The 25,093-nt window shown below is 45.4% G+C and overlaps 1 protein-coding gene across 1 annotated transcript in view; it reads left to right on the top strand.

Moving 5' to 3' along the window:
- Window positions 1–6,174: 6,174 nt before the first annotated feature.
- The window catches only part of BST1 (bone marrow stromal cell antigen 1), a 31,332-nt gene continuing 12,413 nt past the window's right edge, over window positions 6,175–25,093 (top strand). Inside the window, exons 1-7 of the mRNA XM_030314173.1 lie at window positions 6,175–6,405; window positions 8,401–8,527; window positions 10,244–10,379; window positions 14,854–14,936; window positions 18,744–18,820; window positions 19,168–19,260; window positions 21,939–22,025. Of these exons, the coding sequence (XP_030170033.1) occupies window positions 6,233–6,405; window positions 8,401–8,527; window positions 10,244–10,379; window positions 14,854–14,936; window positions 18,744–18,820; window positions 19,168–19,260; window positions 21,939–22,025 (776 nt within the window). The 5' untranslated portion in view covers window positions 6,175–6,232. The remainder of the gene's footprint in view (window positions 6,406–8,400; window positions 8,528–10,243; window positions 10,380–14,853; window positions 14,937–18,743; window positions 18,821–19,167; window positions 19,261–21,938; window positions 22,026–25,093) is intronic.

Here is a 25,093-nt window from a genome sequence, read left to right as displayed (position 1 = left end):
GCCTGTTTGGGATCCTCTCTCCTTCCCTGCCTGTCTCCCAGTCACTCTCTCTCTCTTTCAAAATAAATAAATAAACTTAAAAAAAAGGATGATATAGGTTTTCTCTACCATACTCTTCACTCCTGAGACCTCAGAGACCTGAGTCTTTGACACCCGTATTTCTACTAACAATCTGTTTTAAGGCAATGTAGATTTCTTCTACTGTGTTCCCCCAAATGGTTTCAGCCTCGGTGCAGTTGCAAACCACTTCCATATTTTGAGTATTTGTTCCAGCAGACTTGCCAAAATTTGAAGCCAGAAAAATCTCATTGTTTTGATGACTGTAGCTATCTCATCTGTTCTCCAACTTCACCTCGGCTTTGGGGCACCTCCTTGCAGATTCTGGCCAAGATTAGCCAAGAGTAACTGTCCCTGGTGACATCCCAAGCTCAGTCTCGGAACTGAAGAAAACAGGGAAACAGAAAAGGGATACTTCCAGATCCTGCTCTAACAAGCTACCATAAACCTAGTGGCTTAAAACAACATGTATCTGTTTAGAAATGAGGTCAGAAGTCCAACGACAGTCTCCCAGGAGTAAAGTCAAGATGTCAGCAAGTCTTGTTCCTTTTGGAGGCTCTAGGGAATAATCAATCTCTCCTTTTTTTTTAAATTTTTTAATGTTTATTTTTGAGAGACAGAGACACAGACAGTGTGAGTGGGGGAGGGGCAGAGAGAGAGGGCGACACAATCTGAAGCAGGCTCCAGACTCCAAGATGTCTGCACAGAGCCCAGTGCGGGGCTCGAACCCACAAACCGTGAGATCATGACCTGAGCCAAAGTCAGACACTCAACTGATTGAGCCAATCAGGTGCCCCCCCCATTTTTTTTAAATATTTACTTTTGCAAGAGAGAGAGTGAGAGGAAAAGGGGCAGAGAGAGAGAGAGAGAGAGAGAGAGGACAGAGGATCCAAAGCAGGCTCTGTGCTGACAGCAGACAGCCAGATGTGGGGCTTGAACTCACGAACCGCGAGATCATGACCTGAGCCAAAGTTGGACGCTTAACTGACTGAGCCACCCAGGCGCCCCAGGAAGAATCTTTCTTTGCATTTTCAAGCTTCAAGAGTCTGCCTACATTCCCTGTCTCATGGCCCCATCCTGCAGCATAGCACCCCCAAGTATCTCTCCGCTTCCATCATTACATTGCCTTCTCTGTGTCTCTGATCCACCTGCCTCCCTTTTATAAGGGAGACAGAGCGGGGACTGGACTCAGGCCCCCTCAACCCTAACCCAAAACCCAGCATTCCTTGGCAGCTGGAACTCTAGGCCTCTTGAGTAGCGTTATCTTGCAGGAATGCAAATGCAGCATGCTTACCTAAAGGAGGGACTTCATCATGTAGACTGGCAGAGAGCTAACCAAACCAGTCTTCGCCAAGGTGGACCCCAGTGCTGACCTTTCACCGACTTTCTCCCTCATTATAATACTAAAAATCCTGCGGGGGCGGGGGAGGGAGGGAGGGTGGAGATTGATCATGCTATTGAGACATGCCATACATGCTTGCCCCACTCCCTCTTATCTCTTCCCACCCATTCGCGCTTAGGTCACTCCTTTCCCTCCTCAGTCTCTTTAAAAACATTCCCTGGCCTTTGTTCCTGTTGGACGCCCATCAATTTCTATTTCTTAGGGACCCCAAGGACTGGAGCTGGTGATATAAGGACCCTTAAAAAGACATTGGACCATCCAGACAATCCATTATAATCTTTCCATCTCAAGATCCTTAACTTAATCACTTTTGCAAAGTCCCTCCAACTGTGTAAGGTGATGGATTCACAGTTTCCTGGGGATTAGGATATTGTGGAGCCATTACTCTGGCCTGCCACAACAGAAAACAAAAACAAGAAGCAAATAAGATGATAAGCATTCAAAACATTCATTGAGAGAACATTATGAAACACACTGTGCTAAGACCTTCAAAAGCCTCACTTCTCTTCATCCTTTAGCAACCAAGAATGCCAGCCAACAAAAGAGACATTTTTAATAAGGAAGTCCAGAATTACTGAAAACTCTTTTTTTTTTTTTTTCAACGTTTATTTATTTTTGGGACAGAGAGAGACAGAGCATGAACGGGGGAGGGGCAGAGAGAGAGGGAGACACAGAATCGGAAACAGGCTCCAGGCTCCGAGCCATCAGCCCAGAGCCCGACGTGGGGCTCGAACTCACGGACCGTGAGATCGTGACCTGGCTGAAGTCGGACGCTTAACCGACTGCGCCACCCAGGCGCCCCTTTTTTTAAATTTTTTTTTCAACGTTTATTTATTTTTGGGACAGAGAGAGACAGAGCATGAACGGGGGAGGGGCAGAGAGAGAGGGAGACACAGAATCGGAAACAGGCTCCAGGCTCCGAGCCATCAGCCCAGAGCCCGACGCGGGGCTCGAACTCCCGGACGGTGAGATCGTGACCTGGCTGAAGTCGGATGCTTAACCGACTGCGCCACCCAGGCGCCCCACTGAAAACTCTTAAAGTTCAAGGAAACAAAGTACAAATTAGTACTGAGTTCGAGGTTTTTGTGTGACCCTAGCTTTCCCGTCAAGTCTCAGGCTACACTCTATCAATAAAACTAGCTTTTGATCTTTTTCCAGAAAAAGTCCCATGCTTTCCCATTATTCTGCCTTTGCTTGAGCAATTGGTACCATCTGAAATCTCTTTCCTCCAACTCTGGATGTCAGCATTCTATTCCTTTTTCTAGAACTTCCTATAAGGGGCATAATAAATTATATATATATTTTTTCCTGTAGCTTCTTTCACTCAGTGTGAACACTTTTAGATGCTTCAGTGTATCAGTAGTGTATGCCTTTGCATTGCTGAGTGGTATTCCATTGTATGACTAGATCACAATTTGTTTATTCTTTTCTTGTTGGACATTTACATTGTTTAGTTTGGGGGTTTTATGGACTAAGCTCAATGAACATTTCATGTGTAAATCTTCAGATAGACATGTGTTCATCTTTTTCTTGGTAAATATCTTCTTTGGTGAGGTATCTGTTCAATTATTTTGCCGATTTAAAAATTTGTGTTGCGTTTCTTGTTGTTTCTGAGTTGTTGAGTTCCTTCTATTTTCTAGACACAAGCTTTAAATCAGTAATCAGCATTCACATTATTATGACCTGTGAATATCATTCACAGTTAAACTTACAGTATTCTATGATTGTTTCCTTTCTTGTAAACTTCTTGCTCACCCCAGAGGTAATAACTATCTCTCCTCAACCCCCAGCCAAGCTTATTTGTTTATGTACTTGGTATTCTATTTAGTTTCCATGTTTTGTGCTCTGGGAAGGATGTTTCTAAGGAAAGAAAAAGAAAAAGAAAGAAAGAAAGAAAAAGAAAGAAAGAAAAAAGAAAGAAAGAAAGAGAAAGAAAGAAAGAAAGAAAGAAAGAAAGAAAGAAAGAAAGAAAGAAAGAAAGAGGAAGAAATAAAGGAGGAAGGGAGGGAGGGAGGAGGGAAGGAGGGAGGGAAGGAAGGAAAGAAAGGAAGGGAAAGAAAGATATCAAACACATCACCTAAAATACAGACTGATACTTAAAAAAAAATTTTTTTACTGTTTATTTTTGAGAGAGAGAGAGAGAGAGAGAGAGAGCACAAGCAGGGGAGGAGCAGAGAGAGAGGGAGACACAGAATCCCAAGCAGGCTTGAATTCACTCACAAGCTGTGAGATCATGACCTGAGCCAAAGTCAGAGCCTTAACCCACTGAGCCACCAAGGCGCCCCCAGACTGACACTTTTGAATGCGTTGAGAGATGCATGCATCTTGCAGAGAATTTGACCATAATCATAAGTGTCCATAGGATACCAAGCACACAAACAAAGAAGTGTGGGTGGTGGGTGAAGAAAGGGGGAAGGGAGGAGGATAACAGAGATTAATTCTTTCCTCTAGGATAAAGAGAAAGTTCACAAAAAAGGAAACAGAATCATAGAATACCACAAGCTCAGCCATGAATAATACTCACAGGTCATAATAACGTAGATGCTGATTACTGATTTCAAGCTTGAGATAAAACACTTGGGATGATGAAAGGCACAGAAAGATGCCTTCTGAGGATGTGTGAGGTTAAAATTAAAATTTCCTTTTCCATCTTAGGAAGTCAAAGAATAATATCCAAGATAGAAACATCAAGAAACAGCAGATAGCCATGTTATTTGGAAACGCAGAAGTAAGTAAAAGTTTTTTTTGAAATAATTAAAAATGCTCATTTCTGGAAAGTGAACTGAGTCAGGGAGGACTGGACAGGAGAATGTGGGTTTTGGTTATAAACTTTACAAGTGAAAAAGAGAGTCAGGGCGCCTGGGTGGTTTAGTCGGTTAAGCATCTGACTTCAGCTCAGGTCATGATCTCACGGTTTTGAGTTTGAGCCCCAAATTGAGTGAGCTCGAGCCCCGTTTTGGGTGAGTCCCACTTCCCTCTCTCTCTGCCTCTGACCCACTTGTGCCCTCTCTCTCAAACAAAACAAAGCAAAAAACTTAAAAAATAATAAATAAAAAAGGTAGATGGGACACCTCGATGCCTCAGTCAGTTGAGTGTCCGACTTCAGCTCAGGTCATGATCTCCAGGTTTGTGTGTTTGGTTTGTGAGTTCTAGCCCCGCATCTGGCTCTCTGCTGTCAGCAGGGAGCCCCGCTTCTGTCCTGTCTCCCATTCTCTCTGCACCTCCCCCACTTACACTCTCTCAAAAATAAATACACGTTTAACAAAATAAATAAAAAAGAGAGAAAGAGTCACATAAAATGTTACAGAACCCCCAACCCCACCCCTCGCCAGCTCCCCATGTTTACCAGATGCTTGCTGTGGGCACTCTGTTCACAGCTATCATTACTGTGAGAATCGAGGATTAGGGCCCCCAGAATTCCAAGTGCAATTCTGGCAATCCTGGCTCTCTGAATTGCCTACCTCTGGGAGTTTGCATTTATCTGGAAGGGAGATTATAACCTCCCACAAGTTCCTTAACTTCCCGGCGTTTCCTCATCTCTAAAATGGGGATGAAAATAAATACAAAAATAAATAAATAAATAAGTAAATAAATAAATAAATAAAATGGAGATAATAAACCCAGCTGGGAGGGATGTTGTGAAAAGTAATTGAAAACTATGCTTATAGAGTGCTTGGCACATAATAGCAGCTCAACAAACATTAGTGTTTGTGGTTATTACTTCCTGAAAACAAAACCCACTCACCATTGACCAGTGGAAAAGAGGGCTTCTATCAAAGGTGTCAGAGTTTGGGACCAGAAATATCTTTCTTTCAATGACTAAACTTCCCAGGCCTATTCCCCAACCTTGTTTCTTTGGGAGCTCTTTCTTCCTGGCCAATATTAGCCCAGAGCCTGTTTTTCTGTTTGTTTGTTGTTTGTCAGACTGGCGGTTGCCAGGACGGGGGTGGGGGCGGGATGGGCGAAACAAGGTAAAAAGGATTAAGGGGCTCCTAAATTAAAGAAGTCAGGAAGATGAAAAGTATAGCCTGGGGAACGTAGTCAATAGTATTATAATAACCTGTGATGACAGATGTTGACTACATGTGTGGTGAGCATGCAGTAATGTACAGAATTGTCCTACACCTGAAACTGTATGCTAATTACACTTCAATTAAAAACAAAACAAAAGATGGGGCGCCTGGGTGGCTCAGTCGGTTGAGCGTCCGACTTCGGCTCAGGTCACGATCTCACAGCTTGTGAGTTCCAGCCCCGCGTCGGGCTCTGTGCTGACAGCTCAGAGCCTGGGGCCTGCTTCTGCTTCTGTGTCTCCCTCTCTCTCTGCCCCTAACCCACTCGCATTCTGTCTCTGTCTCTGTCAAAAATAAACATTAAAAAAAAAACAAACAAAAGAGCAGAAGAACAAAAGGGGCGTCTGGCTGGCTCAGTCCGTAGAGCAGAGCACGCTACTCTTGATCTCAGGGTTGGGAGCCCAAGCCCCACCTTGAGCGTAGAGATTACTTAAAAATTAAAATCTTTAAAAAGAGAAGAAGGAGAAGGGGGAGGGGGAGGGGAGGGGGAGGGGAGGGGGAGGAGATCAGCCAAGAGCCAGAGTCCTGTTCCCGGTGAAGTCCTAACTCAGTCCTGGAACTGAAGCAGCTCGCAGGGGCGGAGAGGGAGGGGGTGGGGGTGGGGTGGGGTGCGCGTCTGCGGAGCGCAGCTGGAGGGAGCCGGCTTCGTGCAGGGGAGAGGAGCGAGTCCAGAAGACAGAGCCGGAGGGACAAAGTCCGGGGGATGGCAGCCCTGGGGCGCGCGTCCTCGCTGCTGTCGCTGCTGCCGCTGCTGCTGGTGCCCGCTGCGGGCGCAGGGGGCGCGCGGTGGCGCGGGGAGGGCACCAGCCCGCACCTACGGAGCATCTTTCTGGGCCGCTGCGCGGAGTACAGCTCCCTGCTGAGCCCGGAGCTGCGGTGAGCGAGGCGGGGGCGGCGGGAGGTCTGGAGGTGAGGAGGGCGTGGGGAGTCTGAAGGTCGGGGCCTGGGGGGAAGGGGAGGATCTTGACCCGAGAGGGGTGGGGGAAAGTGGGGGTTCTAGAGGTGCGGGGAGCCAAATGTGGAGAGTGGGGAGTCTAGCGGTGTGCGTGTGTGTGTGTGTGTGTGTGTGTGAAGCAGGCTGTGGGTGGTCGGCCTAGAGGTGAGGCTTAGGTAGAGGGGAGTTTGGATGACAGACAGCAAGTGCTCAGCCAGAGGGGTCAGACCCAGGAAGAGGGCCTTCCGCTGGAATTGGTGAGTCCGGGGACTTGGGCAATTCATTATCAGATCCCCTAAGGTAGAGGACTTTCTAAGTTGAGTCTCTCTTGCCCGCACGGTGCTTCGTACTAATCTTTATACCTTCTTTGGACCTACTTTTGCTGTTTTCATAATGTTTTTTTTTTGTGCCAGGTTTTTTTTTTTTTTTTTTTTTTTTTTTTTTTTTTTGGTGACAAGGTTCAGACAAATAAAAACAGCAGAGAATCGTGTAGGGAACCCACCCATGATAGCCACTGCCCACCACGAGACATACAAAGTTACAAATGCCTTGGGGAATGTTTTTGAAAAGCTAGAATGGACTTCAAGAGTGGTGGCTGTCGCTGGAGGGCATCCTTTCTGCTTTAGTGTCACCTAATGCAAAGGGTGACGGCTTGGGCGTGTCAGCCGATAGATCAGCCCAAATCCCTTGGCTTGAGCGAATGTTTTCTTGAGCGAATGTTTTTTATTACTTTCAGCGAGGAAGGAGACAGGGAGATAGTTCTCAAAGCACTGTCTCCTCTAACACAAACTTCAGAGCTGCTTATACTGCCAGCCGCACCATTTTGTCCAGTTATTCTTGCAAATAGGTAGCTGGTCACAGGAACTTGGTAAACTTTGTAATCTTTCCAGCATGGCTTACAAGGGGTTAGCTTAACTACAATTTCCCAGGAACATTTATGATCTGTGTTCCCAGGCATCTACTCTCTCTCTCTCTCTTTTAAAAAATTTCTTTAAGTTTATTTATTTATTTTGAGAGAAAGGGAGAGAGAGAGTAGAGAGTAGAGGGTGCACGCGCACGCGTGCGCGCGCACACACACACACACACACACACACACACACACACGTGGGGGAGGGGCAGAGAGGAGAGAGAATCCCAAGCAGCCTCCCAACCATCAGTGCAGAGTCTGATGTGGGGCTCCAACTCACGAACCATGAGATTGAACCATGAGATCGTGACCTGAGCTGAGATCAAGAGTCAGACACTTAACCGACTGCACCACCCAGGTACCCAAGGAATCTACTCTCCCGAGTAACTTTGGAGGGTTCCCAGGAACGGTGAGGTCCTCAAGGACTTGTGAAGCTGAAAACAAATATGCTGGAGAAACAAGATAGTTATTTTCTCACTCATGAGACATTAGGTCCCTGATGTGACCTTATTCCTAAATAACATTAGCAGTGGGTGTAACAGCTTTTGTCAACACTCAGAGCCCATGCCTGGTTTTATAAGGTCTTGTCCACCAGCCTGATCTCACCTGGCCCCTGACACAATGGACCTTAGGTCTACATGGAGAGGCACCTCAAATTGGGGGCCTGCATTGGCTTATTGGAATTGTCATCCTCCAGCACAGTGCTTTTTCTGCTGGTCTCTGGGAGCCTGAGACAAGACTTAGGTTCCTTAGCTCTGAAACATGTGTGTAGTTCCTTCTGAGACCACTTTCACGGTCAGATTCCTAAATCCGTCATGGGTTTGTCTTCTCCTCTTCTGAGCTGGGGTTAATGCATGAGACATGACAGTTTGCTGCCTTTCTTGTGCCTAGTTCTGCAGAGTTAATAAATGGCAAAATTGCTTGTAAAGCTGTTGAACTTTGAGAGAAACGACAGTATTTCACATCACTTCATGATGTCGTTGGTTTTTTTTTTCTTTTCTTTTCTTTTTTAACTTGTAATTCTGTACAGGGACAAGAACTGCACAGCTATCTGGGAAGCCTTTAAAGTGGTTCTGGACAAGGATCCCTGTTCTGTATTTCCCTCGGACTATGACCTTTTTATTAGCCTCTCCAGACACTCCATTCCCAGGGACAAGGTAAAATGTTCTTCTCTGTCTCTACAGAGATAGATAGTGCCTGGGCCAGTATCTGTGACCCTGTGGGACCCTATTTCAGTATCACCAAAAAATCAAGCAACAAACTCACCTGAGCTCTCTGATGGGAAGGCATCTTCACTGGTAATCCTGGGTCTCCTGCCTGTCTGGGCAGAAGGGACTTTCCTAGGTCAACAAGTCTGTGCAGGAATCACCACATTAGGACGTTGCCACACCTTCTTCCTGGGCCTCTGCCCCGAGCCAATTCTGAATAACCTGTGTCCCAACTGGCCCCATTTGGTCTGAACTTTGAGGGACTCAGAAAGGCTTTAACCTCAATATCTTCCCAGAAGACTGATCCCTCCTTTTATTATTATTATTATTATTATTATTATCATTATCATTATTATTTTAATGTTTATTTATTTTTGAGAGAGAAGGAGAGACAGAGTGTGAGCAGGGGAGGGGCAGAAAGAGAGGGAGACACAGAATCCAAAGCAGGTTCCAGGCTCTGAGCTGTCAGCACAGAGCCTGACACGGGGCTCAAACTCACAAACTGTGAGACTGTGACCTGAGTCGAAGTCAGATGCTTCACCAACTGAGCCACCCAGGTGCCCCCTGATCCCTCATTTTAAGGAACCTTAAGATTCTATCTGTTCAGTACCATTAAGAAAACCACATGTCTATGTTCTGAGTTATTCTTTTTTTTTTTATGTTTTGAGTTCTAATAAAATCAAAATAAATGAGAAAATCTACATAAAATGCTTGCTTAGAACAATACCTTGAGTTTAAAGAAAGATACCTTTATTGTTTCTCTGACAACATAATTCTTAACCTGATTTTTCATTGTAAAATCAGGTAACAATAATGTTTACCAATGAGAGAATCTTAACATCATTTCTGATAGAGCTGGAAGGTTCAGTGATATAATAGATTGAAAATAGGTTGCATTTTGCACCTTGCCAGCTCCCTGCCAGTAAAAAGAGGAACGATGAATTTTGTTCTTTCTTTGGTGCTAGCTGATGAACTCAGGAAATAGTTCCCAATTTACTTCCACCTGCTGAACATTGTGCTAAGGCAACAAGTGGACAAAGTGCAACAGAGAACAAAACAGCCCCTCCCCCAGGAACCTTCCAGTCTGGGCATAGACCAAGTGGACTACTAAGGATCTAATGAGATTATGAGTGGGATATCGTTATTTGTATTACTGTTGTGTGAAAACACCGTAGCTTGACGGTGGAAACTGTAAAACATAATATAAAAGTCACATATTTCTGAGGCACTTTATGCTCTGGGAAGTGCTTTTTTGTGGTTACATATTATCCTGAACACAGCTGTGGTAGAAGAGAAAAGGCTCATGCTCCCCATTTTCCAGATGTTGAAACCGAGGCACAGGGAGATTACATGCTTTGCTCAAGATCACACATCTAGTGTATGAACAGACTCAGGATTCAAACCCAGGTCCTTTGATCTTTTTTTAAATCCAGAAATGTTTATATGAACGCTGCTGGGAAAGTATTTTGTTAATGTTTGCCTGATACCCTAGGAATAAGGGGAGTAAATATCGGGATACTCTCTGAATGGGTAAACAGAGACAAAAAGAAAGTTCAGTTGTCAGGCAAGCTGGAGTTGAATGAGCAATGGACTGCCTGACGTGTCTGAAAAAAATCTGCCTTGATTTTATTTTATATGGTAATCTTGTGTTTGCTTTTTCCTTAGTCCCTGTTCTGGGAAAACAACCACCTCCTTGTCACTAGCTATGCGGAGAATGCCCGTCGCTTTATGCCTCTGTGTGATGTTCTGTACGGCAGGATTGGAGATTTTCTGAGCTGGTGTCGACAGGAAAATGCCTCCGGTAAGACTCCTGCACAAACCACAAGAAAAGTATGAGCTCCGGGGGCCTGGCTGGCTCAGTTGTTGGAGCACGCAGCTCTTGATTTCGGGGTCGGGTTTGTGAGTTCGAGCCCCCGTGTTGGGTGTAGGATTACTTAAAAAAATAAAATCTGTTTTTTAAATGTTTATTTATTTTTGAGAGAGAGAGACAGAGCGTGAGTGGGAGAGGGACAGAGAGAGAGGGAGACACAGAATCCGAAGCAGGCTCTGAGCTGTCAGCACAGAGCCCGACGTGGGGCTCGAACTCACGAAGCAGCGTGAGATCATGACCTGCGCTGAAGTCGATGCCTAATTGACTGGGCCACCCAGGCGCCCCATAAAATCTTAAAAATAAAACAAAAGTAAGAGCTCTCATTTAAGTAGATATTGTGCATTTGTGCTAAATGCTTTCATATGCATTTGTCTCATTTGATTCCCCCCAAATCCTCTGAGGTAGGTGGTAATAATAATTAATAATAACAATAATAGGTAGAAAGCACTTATCTTTTGCTGGGTACTCTCTAAGCACTTTACATATACAGTATTAACTAATTTAATCTCTGCACCAGCCCCAAGAGATAGGTCTTCTCCTAATTCCTGTTTCGATAAATGAGGACCCTGAGGCCCAGCAAGGTTAAGAAACCTGCTGAGGAGTGAACAGCCAGGAAGCAGCAGAGGCAGACAGTCTGACTCCAGAACACACGCTCCCAATCCTGCACAACTTGGCCTCACCACCCTCACTTTCCAGAAGGGGAAACGGACGCTTAGGGAGGTTAAATCACTGGAAGAAGCAGCGCCAGGAGTTAATTCTCTCCTGATGGATTCTGAAGCCTGTGCTCTTAAATGCCACGCCAAGTGCCGGCAGACATTTGGAGACTGAAATCACAGTGAAAGTCACAAGGGCTGGCCTGGTGGGAATGAAAACTCTCCTCATGCATTTTATCTCCCAGATCCTTCTGGGAACTGGAGATAACAGAGCCCCCTCCTCGGGGCGCTTATAGCCTTGTGAGGGACGTTCCCTTCTGTGCTGTGCTCTGACGCAGGAAAAGCCAGGTCCTAAGCAGTAGCACAGACACCAGCCTAGACCAGGGTATCCGTGAAGCTTCCCAGCAGTTCTTGGTTCTCAGTGAGTCTCGAAGGGTGAGCAGGAAAGGTGGAGGCGGGAGGGGGGTGCTCCCTTGAGAAAACTGGAGATTCCTCCTCCCTGGGTATTGGAGTCACGTTCAAAGGTAGCCTAAGCTCAGTTCTTTGTATTCTCCTCCAGTCATCCATTCATCCAACCCAGAGCCATAGAGAGCCTACTCTGTGCCAAGCCCTCCTCTTCTAGGCACTGGGAACACAGCAGAGGATAAAACAGGCAAATCATACCCCATTCTTACACTATAGACGGGAGATAAAACAATACACAGGCAAGTAAAATAATCTGTGGAAGGGTGTCTGGCATATTTAAGGGACAGCAAGAACGACAGTGACTAAAGAGAAAAGTACAGGCTGTGAGGCTAGAGGAATAAAGGAAGGCCAGACAACATGGGACCTGTGAGGACTCTGGCTTTCATGGGTGGGGAGATGGAAAATTGCAGGGCTCAGATCAATGCACACGGTCATTTGTTCAACGGACAGTGACCAGGAAGTCTGTGGTTATCCTGCAGCAGGGTGGGGAGAATGGGGAAGGGGTGTGAGAGAAAGAACGTGAAGGAAAGGAGAGTACAGTATAATCACAAACAAATGTTTGGTCTTTGTCCCCATTTCCTGGCACACAGCTTCTAAAGCCCTGGGAATCCGAGGAGAGAGAAGAGTGTCTTTTGTGGGGTAATGAGATGACTGGTGGCTGGGGGCCCCTAAAGAGCTTCACATGGGGGTTGGTTACCAGGAAGACCAAGGAAAGCCTGATTAGAGCCTGTGAGCTCTCAGCCCCGTCTCTGTCCTCCAGGATGGAAAGAGGGGCTGGCGGTTGAGTTAACCGCCAAACTGGCGATTTAATCAGTTGTGTCTGCGTAATGAAATCTCATAAAACCCTTGTGTAGTGGGGTTCAGAGGGTTTCTGAGTTGGTGAACGCAGATGCTGGGAGGGTGGTGGGCCTGGAGGGGGCGTGGGAGCTCCCCATACTTCCCCTCGGAAGCACATATGTTGCCCTGTTTGGTTCTCTCTAGGACAACTTGTCAGTGAGTACCTTCTCCTTTTTCATAGAGTAAATGGTGGACATGATCCCATTATATGGCTGCTGAATTCTGTCATTAAAATTTTAAAGAATTAATACATTTTAACACTTTATGTATATATATATGCACAAAAATGTTTATTTGAATTTTGAAAGATTATGTAATATTATATTAGTAACATTTTAATTTTGAAGTTTATAGAATATTACTCTTTTTATGTTTTTTTAATTTTTAAAATTTTTAAAATTTACATCCAAGTTAGTTAGCATCTAGTGCAACAATGTTTTCAGGAGTAGGTTCCTTAGTGCCCCTTACCCATTTAGCCCCTCCCCCTCCCACCCCCCCTCCAGTAACCCTCTGTTTGTTCTCCATATTTAAGGGTCTCTTATGTTTTGTCCCCCTCCCTGTTTTTATATTATTTTTGCTTCCCTTCCCTTATGATCATCTGTTTTGTATCTTAAAGTCCTTATATGAGTGAAGTCATATATTTGTCTTTCTCTGACTGGCGAATTTCACTTAGCATAATACCCTCTAGTTCCATCCACGTAGTTGCAAATGGCAAGATTTCATTTCTGTTTGATTGCCGAGTAATACTCCATTGTACATATATACTACATCTTCTTTATCCATTCATCCATCCATCGATGGACATTTGGGCTCTTTCCATACTTTGGCTATTGTTGAAAGGGCTGCTATAAACATTGGGGTGCATGTGCCCCTTCAAAACAGCACACCTGTACCCCTTGGATGAATTACCTAATAGTGCAATTGCTGGGTCATAAGGAAGTTCTATTAATTTTTTGAGGAACCTCCATACTGTTTTCCAGAGTGGCTGCACCAGTTTGCATTCCCACCAGCAGTGCAAAAGAGATCCTCTCTCTCCGCATCCTTGCCAACATCTGTTGTTGCCTGAGTTGTTAATGTTTGCCATTCTGACAGGTGTAAGGTGGTATCTCATTGTGGTTTTGATTTGTACTTCCCTGATGATGAGTGATGTTGAGCATTTTTTCATGTGTTGGTTGGCCATCTGAATGTCTTCCTTGGAGAAGTGTCTATTCATGTCTTTTGCCCATTTCTTCACTGGATTCTTTGTTTTTTTGGTGTTGAGTTTGATAAGTTCTTTATAGATTTTGGATACTAACCCTTTATTTGATATATCGTTTGCAAGTATCTTCTCCCATTCCATTGGTTGCCTTTTAGTTTTGCTGATTGTTTCCTTCATTGTGCAGAAGCTTTTTATTTTGATGAGGTCCCAGTAGTTCCTTTTTGCTTTTGTTTCCTTTGCCTCTGGAGATGTGTTGAGTAAGAAGTTGCTGTGGCCAAGATCAGAGAGGTTTTTGCCTGCTTTCTCCTTGAGGATTTTGATGGCTTTCTGTCTTACATTGAAGTCTTTCATCCATTTTGAATTTATTTTGTGTATGGTGTGAGAAAGTGGTCCAGGTTCATTCTTTTGCATGTTGCTGTCCAGTTTTCCCAGCACCACTTGCTGAAGAGACTGTCTTTTTTCCATTGGATATTCTTTCCTGCTTTGTCAAAGATTAGTTGGCCATATGTTTGTGGGTCCATTTCTGGGTTCTCTGTTCTCTTCCATTGATCTGAGTGTCTGTTTTTGTGCCGACATGTTATATATTTTAAATTTTATAAAATATCTATTTTTTGGCCAAGGACTATCACTTTCTTGGTGTATTTTTGTTTTATTTATGTCCAAGACCAGGGCTAACTGGAGAAAGCACTTCTCCCAAGAAAGCCAAGTTTTTTTTTTTAATTAAAAAAATTTTATTTGAGAGAGAGAAAGAGAGAGAGAGAGAGGGGGAGAGAGAGAGAGAGAGATAATCCTAAGCAGGCTCCTCACTCAGTGTAGCGCCTGATGTGGGGCTCGATCCCACAAGCGTGGGATTATGACCTGATCCAAAAATCAAGAGTCAGATGCTTAACGGACTGAGCCACCCAGGCACCCTGCAAAGAGTTTTTTTAAAAAATAATTTCACTCGAACTTCAGTAAAGAAATAACCCAGCTAACGTGCTGATGCTCAGTGGTCGGCAGCCTTACTCATTCACTAACTGCTTAGTTCTCTGCCTTCTTCACATTTGTGCTGAGCAAAATGACACCTGTCCTGCTGTCACGGATTGAGTGATCCCTCGCCACGTTCCTTGTGGATTGGGTGGGCAGAACTACCGTGAATGTCAAACTTGTAAACACAAGCTAAATAGATTTTGTGGGGCCAGCAAATATTTTAAATTAATTCTTCTTTGATACAATGTTTGGAATGAAACATGTTTGTCTGTTTTCCCCTTAGGGCTCGATTATCAGTCCTGCCCTATGTCAGAAGATTGTGAGAACAACCCTGTGGATTCTTACTGGAAAATGGCATCTATGCAGGTAAGCATGGGGAGGGCAGCTGAGAGGCTAAGCAGGTGTAGGCCTGCAAACATGAGACAGTGGGGTTCAGAGACTGGGCCCATCGGGTCATGACTTAACTTCTCTGAGCCTCTCTTCCCATCCATGTTTGGCCCAGTCTGATTCACTCTGCTCCGTAGAGGTGTGAGGACGTAGGAGCCCAAATACTTACTGCAGCGCCTGGCACAGGGGACACATTCAGTGAGTGTTGGTATAGATGAGGATATTAACTAGTCACTATTACTACCACCACGCCGCGGCTGCCCTGGTATTTTAAATCAATGTGGTTTTGACTGCTATGTAAAATGGGGTGATCCTTGTTTTATGCGAACCCCTGGGACACCTGAGATTGAGATGTGGGGGTCAGAAATGTCCCCGAGACTGATATTAATGATAGAGGAGGTGATAGGTGACAGGTGAGCAGAGGGTAAACTGGAGACACGGAAATGGTCTTTTGTGGAAGGTCTATACAGCTACCAGTTCATGATAGTCTATTAACCGTTGGCTCTATTGACTAGGAGGCCAGTGGGCTTCAGGGTCCCATGACCTACAACCACCCACCCCCTTTCAGGGCTGTCCGTGTCCCTTTTTGTCCCATTCTGGATCCCCAGGTGTCCACTGGGTCCATTGTTAATCAGGGTGACTTTTGTTAGACCCTCTTCCACGTTGTGGCTTAGAGCAGGGCAATGGGCCTGCGCCAGGCAAAAGGCACTGTTAATGTCTGCACTCTCCTGCTGCGCCAGCGGGGGCACCCCACTTTTGCTCACTACCCATAGGCTTCGTTTCCAGTGGAGACTCCGCTCAGTGAGCATTGGGCTGCCAGCGCTCACGGAGGCTGTGGGTGCCTCATCGCCTGAATGTGGGGTTGGTTGTCACAGCAACTCAGGGGCAATGTCAACATTCTCGTAAAACAACAACAACAACAAACCATGTACTCTTTGCCGTGCACCGGCCCCACGTCAAAGAGTGTGCTCCAAACCAATCTCCTCTACCCTCTCCAACTCTGGAATGGGAGTCCAAGAATCATACCCACGTTTTAGGAGCCCTTGGAATGAGCTGGGTCGTGTATGCACAAGGAGAGGAGTTTAGCATAACGATGAGGAGAGGGTCTGAATTGTAGCAGAGAAGTATTCATTCAATAGATGTTAATAATTATTATTTAAAATTTTTTTTAATGTCTATTCAGTTTTGACCGAGAGTGAGCAGGGAGGAGCAGAGAGAAAGACACAAACTCTGAGGCAGGCTCCAGGCTCTGAGCTGTCAGCACAGAGCCCCATGTGGGACTCCAACCCATGAACCGTGAGATCATGACCTAAGGCGAAGTCAGTCAGACGCTTAACCGATGGAGCCGTCCAGGTGCCCAATAATTATTATTTTAAATGATTTAATCTTTACAACAATCCTATGAGGGAGGGATCCTTATGAGGCACAAAGGGATCAGGAAACTTAACCAGGCTTATTACAGAGCTCGTAAGTCGAGGAGTCATGGACTTACATCTGCTGCATCATATAGCTTCATTGTATCTGCATGCATTTTTTATTACCTTTTTTTCTTATCAATGTAGTAGCCACTCAGGATTAAAAAATGACACATTAGGGCCGCTTGGATGGCTCAGTCGGTTAATTGTGCGACTCTTGGTTTTGGCTCAGGTCGCGATCTCCCAGCTCATGGGTTCAAGTCCCAAGTTGGGCTCTGTGCTGACAGTGCAGAGCCTGCTTGGGATTCTCTCTCTCTGTCTCTGTCTCTCTGTCTCTCACACTCTCTCTTTCAAAAGTAAACAAATAAGCATGTTTTAAAAAAAGAAGAATATCTGGACGTTCTTTCTAGACTTATTCTTAAAAAGTTATTTTTAAAAATGACAAATTATAGAAAATATAGATAAGAAAAAATTCATCGTGTATAAGTAAAGGTGACCCCTTCAGCATAGTGGTCGCCAGACTTTGGCATTTGTGGATTTAACCGTGACCATTAGCATTATTTTGAAGCAAGCTAAAACGTACACAGCGTGAAGTGCACTGTCGCTTTGCTGCTGCTGGCATTAGGTGTCACTTTGTCAGACAATAAGTCCAGCGTGGGTATCTCATTGCCACCTGCCTTTCCGGCCCCCGCCTCACTAACGGAAACATTTTATCAGGGAAATCGCATGTTCCAGTACGATTCTTTCTTTCTTTCTTTCTTTCTTTCTTTCTTTCTTTCTTTCTTTCTTTCTTTCTTTCTTTCAAGATTTTATGTTTAAATCATCTCTGTGCCCAACGTGGGGCTCGAACACACAACCCCAAGACCAACAGTTGTATTCTTTACAGACCAAGCCAGGCAGTAGTATTCTGAACTGGAGATTTGGGAACTTCTCTGGACTTATCCCTTCCTTGGGAATTTTGGGGGGCTGACTAATGTTTCCAGACTTTTGCCCGTTTATTTTGAGCAATGAGGGCTCATGCTCAGTCTACGTCATCCTGCATTTCGTTTTTTTTTTTTTTTTTTTAATTTTTTTTAACGTTTTATTTATTTTTAAGACAGAGAGAGACAGAGCATGAACGGGGGAGGGTCAGAGAGAGGGAGACACAGAATCTGAAACAGGCTCCAGGCTCTGAGCTGTCAGCACAGAGCCCGACGCGGGGCTTGAACTCACGGACCGTGAGATCATTACCTGAGCCGAAGTCGGCGGCTTAACCGACTGAGCCACCCAGGCGCCCCATGCATTTCATTTTAAATGTGAGCGCTTCTTACGCTTTTGCAAATCTCGTGTGGACTTGTAGTAACGGTTGGCTAATATTTCAGAAATGTGAGTACTTTGGGTTGCTTACCATCCTTTGTTGTTGCCTATTTTAGTTTGCTTACAGACAACACTGCCACACACACCTCTGTGCACAGTGCCTGTGGTGGCCCCTCGGGTTGTGTAGAGTTGTTTACAAAATATGTCTGGGCTCATCTTCCACACACATGGTTTGCATTTTCCTGCCTGTTCAAGTTCCTTGGGTGTGACTTGCGGTGGCCAAAGAGATGTGAGAGGGAGTGTGCGTGGTTTCCGGGCGGGCACCTTTAAGAACTGGTCTGTGATCTGCCACCGTCCCCTTCTCCCTTCCCTGACAATCAGCGACTTTACAGACACGGAGTCTTCATCAGCTTGGGTCCCAGAGCGAGGACTTATGGAGCAAAACCCCAGTCGACCTGTGATAAACGTGTAGTGTGAGCACGAAACAACTCTTTCTTGCTTAAAGCCACTGTGATTTTGACGTTGTTTGCAATGGCTGTGTAATTTAGTCTGTTTCAGCTGTTACGATGCTGGAATCACATTATTTCCTCAGTAGATTCCCAGACACGGAATCGCTGAGTCTATGAGGTTTTGACATTTCAGAGCAATTTGCTTTACAAGATACACTAGTTGTATCCCTACCAGCTATATGGAATATCAAAATTGTTTTGAAATACCAAATTTTAGTAGATCCTTGCTAATACTGAGGATCGTTAGTTTTATTTTTTTATCTTTTTACTTTTTTGAACGTTTATTTATTTTTGAGAGAGGGAGAGACAGAGCACGAATGGGGGAGGGCAGAGAGAGAGGGAGACACAGAATCTGAAGCAGACTCCAGGCTCCGAGCTGTCAGCACAGAGCCCGACGAGGGCCTTGAACCCGTAAACTGCGAGATCGTGACCTGAGCTGAAGTTGGACACCTAACCGACTGAGCCCCCTGGGCTTCCCGAGGATTGTCAGTTTCAAAAACTTGCTCATTTCATACCTGAAAAATGACATGTGTTAATTTACTCCAAATAGTTGTTTCTTCTTACAGTATTCGAAGGATAGTTCTGGGGTGATCCACGTCATGCTGAACGGTTCAGAGCCCAAAGGAGCCTATCCTGTTAAAGGGTAAGAATACCAGCATCAACAAATACAACAAAGAATGCCGAAATGTTCACTTTGTGTTTTCAAATGGAGGCTTAAGAAAATTGTCTTCATTCCCAGTGTAATGCTTGCTTTTGTAAATTCCAGTAAAGCAAAACAATCGAATGACCTGGAGATCGGGGCCACGTCTACACATTTCTGCCATTAATAGCGGATGAATGCATGAATGAAATAGATCACCTAAAAATAAAAGCTAAAAATACCCCCCCAAAACACCCCTCAAAACAAAAGTGATGTGTAAATCAACTAGCAAAATGGGAAAAGTATCCTATTGCTTTAAGACTTTAAGAAATGCCTTTCCTGTTTCTCAGTTTTTTTGCAGATTTTGAAATTCCCTACCTCCAGAAGGATAAAATCACACGAATTGAGATCTGGGTTATGCATGAAATCGGGAGACCAAAGGTGTAAGTCATGGTGTTTCTGATGATGGTAATTGTGCAAATATGCTTTTCTTGATTTTCATATGATCAAGTCCGTTTTACATTTTCATTTTTGGGGACACAACACTCTTCTCTGTTTCTTTTTAATTAAAAAAAATTTTTTTTTAATGTTTATTTACTTTTGAGAGAAAGAGAGAGAGAGAGACAGGTGTGAGTGGGGGAAGGACAGAGAGAGGGAGACACAGAATCCAAAGCAGGCTCCAGTCTCTAAGCTGTCAGCACAGAGCCCGACGTGGGGCTTGAACCCACAGACCACGAGATCATGGACTGAGCTGAAGTCGGATGCTTAACTGACTGAGCCACCCAGGCACCCCTCTTCTCTGTTTCTAATGTCATGGGTAAAGAAAGACAAAGGCTTGACTTTTTTGGAAATGCCACTAACCAGTCCTGAGTCCAGAGAGAAAACCTCCTTTATTCAGATACTATTCTCAGCTGAGGAAAATTGTCCTTTCTGAGCTACCTGGGTAGCATTGGAGAGTTCCTTATGCATTCGTGTGGGTCAAAGCCAATTTCTCCTCCTGGTTGTTTGAAGGCCCCCACCAGGAATTCTCACAATGAACCCAAAGAGTATGTAATGGAAACTATTCTCAGAAAAGACCCAGTTCTACAACTGGATCTTAGTTCACTGGCCAAGGAAATGGTTAAGGTCCATCTTTTCTGGAAAGCCACCTGAGTTTATATAAATGCAAGCCTCAACTTATCCTTCTCGTCAGTGAGGGGCATTGCTGGAAAAACTAAAGATAAGAAACATAAACTCAGAGACGTCTGGGTGGCTCAGTCGATTAAGCGTCTGGCTCTTGATTTAGGTTCAGGTGGTGATCTCACGATTTATGAGTTCGAGCCCCATATCGGGCTGTGTGCTGAGTGCAGAGCCTGCCTGGGATTCTCTCTCTTTCCCTCTCTCTTTGCTGCTCCCCTGCTCTCTCTCTTTCTTTCTCTCTCTCTCTCAAAATAAATAAACATCAAAAAAAACAAAAACAAAACATAAACCCAGTTGATTCAGAGACAAGCCGATCTGGCAGCCGCAGTGGAATGTCAGAAGCAAGTCGGGGCCTTGTTCTTCAGAGCACTGATGCAAAGCATTGACAACCCCAAGGACTATGTTCTGGGAGAATCTTAGCAACCTCCCCATTTCAGGCCCCTAGGACCCTCTAAGACTCACCATATAATGAGCGATTATTTTTTTCCTGTGTCTTAGGCAAGAGATTAGGTTCGCAGATGACTTACTATAGTTCTACCAGATCTGCATTTCTCTTCCCAGAAGACAAAGTATACTTATGTTGCATAGAAAACAGTGCATGTTATTTGTCTTACTTCTGTGGGAAGTTGCCTCTTGTCGGGAAATTTTGCTTCCTTGTTATTTTAACGTTTCTCTCAGAGAAAGCTTGCCCTTCGAACCTGCCTTTAGTGAGATAAGGAAATTGCAAATGATGACCTGGCCTGAAATAATCCTGTCTTTTCTTTTGCTGACAACTTCCTCGTCACACCCTCCTGCCCACACAAAAGCTTTCCACCTTGTGCAACTCCTCAGGGCGATGTCTTGTTTCCTAGAAGGGTCTATTCCTGAATTGTTGAATGAAGCCAATTAGATTTTCAGATTTACTCAGTTGAATGTTTGTTCTTTAACGCTATGGAAGAGCCTTAAAATGCATTCAAAACCGTGGTGCCAGAAAACCTACTTTCAGGAATTTATGCGAAGGAAATAAGTAATTCAAGATGGGTGTGAAAAGGAAGCTTCGACAGGGCTCATTTTAGTGTGACGTCAGCCTTGAGCATCAACAAGAGGGGACTGGTTTTATGAATCATGTCCTGATGATGACGGCGATCATGCTGGAATTAAAGAAGTATATATACACACTTCAACAGACACGGGCCAAGGCACACTACAAACTGCATTGGACAGCAGAAGGCTATTGTTATACTTAAAAAGTCTCTGGGGCGCCTTGGTGGCTCAGTCCGTTAAGCGTCCAACTTCGGCTCAGGTCACGATCTCACAGTCTGTGGGTTCGAGCCCCACATCGGGCTCTATGCTGACAGCTCGGAGCCTGGAGCCTGCTTTGGATTCTGTGTCTCCCCTTCTCTCCGCCCTTCCCATGCTCATGCTGTGTCTCTGTTTCTCAATAGTAAATAAACGTTAAAAAAAATTAAAAAAAAAAGTCTCATGGGAATGAATGCATTTCAAAGATTGAGAACGGTATACACCAAAATGTTAACCGTAGTTATCTCTAGCGATGTGCGATTAGGGTGCTTTTTTTCCCCATGGGTTTATTTGCATTTTTAATAATTTTTGGTTTGTGTGTTCTTGCTTTCATTTAAAACATACTGTATGGGACACAAGTCGCCAGCATTCTGGGGACCTGGGGCTCTGCCCTAAGGTGTGTTGCTGGGGGGAGGGCTGCGGAGTGCCCTGTGACCACCACCATGTGCCAGGGCAGGTCCCCCCCCCCCGCCCCCCCCTCAGCTGGACCCACCAAGACAGGTTCTCAGCGTTCAGCTTTCTAGGGTGCAGCGGGTTTTCCCATATTCCTTCAGAGTGGAGACTGATCCAGAAAGCACGTAGTCATGAGACATGCTGATTTACCCAGAAACAACTTCCTTCTTCCTCCTTTAATTTATTTATATTCTATGTTTTTGTATTTTAGGGAATCCTGTGGAGAAGGCAGTGTGAAAATCCTGGAAGAGAGACTGGAGAAAATGGGCTTTCAGTACCGCTGTATTAATGATCACCTGTAGGTGGTATATCCTAATCAGTGCACAATTTCCAAGGCGGAGCGGTGATTTTGGAGGGCAAGGGGCCGTTGGAAAGGGTTCTGCTGGGATCAGCGATGAGGGCCCCTGGACTGTGCCTTCTGGGTGGTCACTGGGCACGAGGGCTGAGGGTGCCTTCTGGCCAGACCTCTGCCTGGGTCCCACCCACTTCTGGGTCCCCTTGAAAAGATGCTTCAAGGGGATACCTGGGTGGCCGAGTCAGTTGAGGGTCTGACTCTTGATTTCCGCTCAGGTTGTGATCCTGGGGTCGTGGGATTAAGCCCTGTGTTGGGCTTGGGCTCCACGATGAGTGTTGGACCTGCTTAAGGTTCTCTCTCTTCTCCTGCCTGTCTCCAGCATGTGTGCATGCTCTCTCTCTGTCTCAAAAACAAACAAAAAAAAAACTTCAAGGACGGACAGTAAAGTCCTGTTTCCTGGCTGCTTGTCCCATTTCCCCTCCCTCGCTTACAGCAATGGTGAGTCGCCCGAGGACAGGCACTGTGGTCCTGGCATTTGTGGATGCCATGGGTCCTTGCCTAAAATAGGTGCCAAGGTGGGTTTGTTTGAGGTACTTACAGATAGACCTTGACAGTGGACCGATAGGAAAATAGTAACAGCTACCATTTCTGAGCACATTGTAGGCTAAGCACTTTATGTATTTACATATTGCCTGAGGGCTTTCCTGATTCTTGGAAGTTTAGATAAGCTTGGCTGAAACCCTGATACCTGTTGGAAACCCTCCCCTGGACCGGGAGTTCTTGCCTTGCTGCTTCCTGCTTTTCTCTGCCTCACTGCCTAAGTCTGCAGCCCTGCTCGGTTCCTCGGGGCCGAAGTCCAACACTGCAAGGCCTTAGTGGCTTTACCCCAAATTGGCAAGGGTGGCAATTACATCTGCGGTCTTGGCCAGGCCCCACGACCATCCGTCTGGCTCTACTGTACCATACCTTCTCCGTGGCTCTGGGGGCTGGGTAATCGTCCCCACCGAGCAGAGCCCACGGGAAATGTGGGCTGCCCTCCGCTTTCCCAGAGAAGGAGCCCCACAGCTTGAAGCTGTCCCAGTGTACTCATCTGTTATTGTTAACGCTCTCAGGAAACTCAAAAGTTAAGTGTTGCCATCTTCTATTAAAACAATGTCCTCTTTTTGGGGAAATATAAACTATGTATGGGAAAATGCACAAGCCCTAAGTACACGGTTGAATGAATTTTCACAAGTTCCACACGCACCTGTCTAGATCGAGAAACAATATAACCAGCACCCCAGAGTCTCCCCACCTGCCCACAATAGTAGCCTCTGTCTAGACTTGTAGTGGATTCGTTTTGTCTGTTGTTAAGCTTTATATAAACACCCGCTTTCCATGGAGGGATAAATTAAGGGTCAGAGAAATTAAATAAGTTTTGCAAGGTCACTACTCTGTGGCGGAGCTGAGTTTTGAACCTAGCATTCTATGGCTTTGAAGTATGCTCTTTTCTTTCTACGAGAGGACTTTCTTTCTTTCTTTCTTTCTTTCTTTCTTTCTTTCTTTCTTTCTTTCATTTTTTAATTTATTATTATTTATTCTTGAGAAAGAGAGTGCAAGCCGGGGAGGGGCAGAGTGAGAGGTAGAATCTCAAGGAAGCGCCACACTATCAGGGCAGAGCCCGACGTGGGGCTTAAGCCCATGAAACTGTGAGATCATGACCTGAGCTGAAATCTAGAGTTGGATGCTTAACCGACTGAGCCACCCAGGAGCCCCTCTACTATAGGACCCTTCCTTTCTTAAAGCACCAGATTTTATTTTATTTATTTTTAATGTTTTTGTTCAAATTGAAGTCAATTAACATACCATGTAATCTTAGTTTCAGGTGTACAATATAGTGATTCAACACTTCGATAGAGCGCCCAGTGCTCATCACAACAAGAAAGCACCAGATTTTTGTATATTTTTCTTGAAAGGCAGTTTTTGTTTTTTGTTTTGTTTTTGTTTTTTGTTTTTTTTTTTTTTTACTAAAACTGCTCAATGATGGAGAAAATTGTGCCAAAAAGTTCCACATGTGAGACCACTTTGCTTTGGCCCAGAACTCCCTCGAGGAAGTTGTCTTTGTAAGACGTCAGGCCACGTATGGTGACCCAGGCCAGAGCCCAAGGTCTCCTTCCCTGCGCACGGCTGTCCTCAGGGACTTAGCCTGCTGTCACTTGCCCTAGTGTTGTCCCCACTGATGCTGGCCTTCAGGGCTCTTCCCTTGCAAGCCTGGGTCAGCTCCCCTTCTCCCACTTCTTTACTGCCCACGGGCTCTTGTGTCAAGGTGGGGTTTTGTTTTGCTCCCGGGGCACAGGGGAGGTAACAGAAGGCTTACTGCAGGAGAGTCACAAAGGGTAACAAACCAAACTCCAACCCAGATGTAACTGAGAACCTGCCCCATAAAATTCAGGTGATGTTGTCCTCTGTCCTGTGGCAGACGGAAGTTCTCCCCAAGATTCTTGCCAATTCTGGCCACGTCTTCTCTTGTCATAGCCTCTCTTGCCTCCTGGTTGCTTTCTGTGAGCGCTGTCTTGGGCCAGACTCAGTGAAACTCAATGACCTTGGAGTGGGGGGCATGAAGCCACAGCAATAAACTACGGTCATAGCAAATAGCTGTGTATCGTAGACTTTACTGGAAAGTAGGCAAGCCTCGGGGAGCAGTAGAGCGCACACACATTTCCTGTTTCTCCAAAGTCCCTTCCAGCCACCTGGCCAGGGAGGGAGCCCCTGTTGGCCTGACTCCTACCTAGTGTGCCCTGTGCTCCTGGTACCCGGCTTCTCTCTTCACTACTGCTTTCCCTGCCCTCCTGGGACTCCACGTCTCCTCCCTCTACTCGCGGAGCCAGTCAGCTTTCTTTGTCGCTGGAGCCTGGGCAAAGGCCATCACCCGTGTGCTTCAAGTCCAACTTTCTGGCCAAAGAACTTATCGAGAGGATCTTCCAGGCAAGACTGTACATGCTTGCTTGGGTGGTTCTGCACTTGGGCTCTGGGGTGAGCCTGCAGGGTTCGCATTCAGCTCACATTCCGCCCCACAGCCCTTAGTGTGTGTT

This window comes from Lynx canadensis, chromosome B1 (assembly GCF_007474595.2).
Source record: "Lynx canadensis isolate LIC74 chromosome B1, mLynCan4.pri.v2, whole genome shotgun sequence".
NCBI lineage: Eukaryota > Metazoa > Chordata > Mammalia > Carnivora > Felidae > Lynx > Lynx canadensis.
Note: the sequence above shows the minus strand (reverse complement) of the source record. Positions and strands in the feature narration are given on the sequence as shown.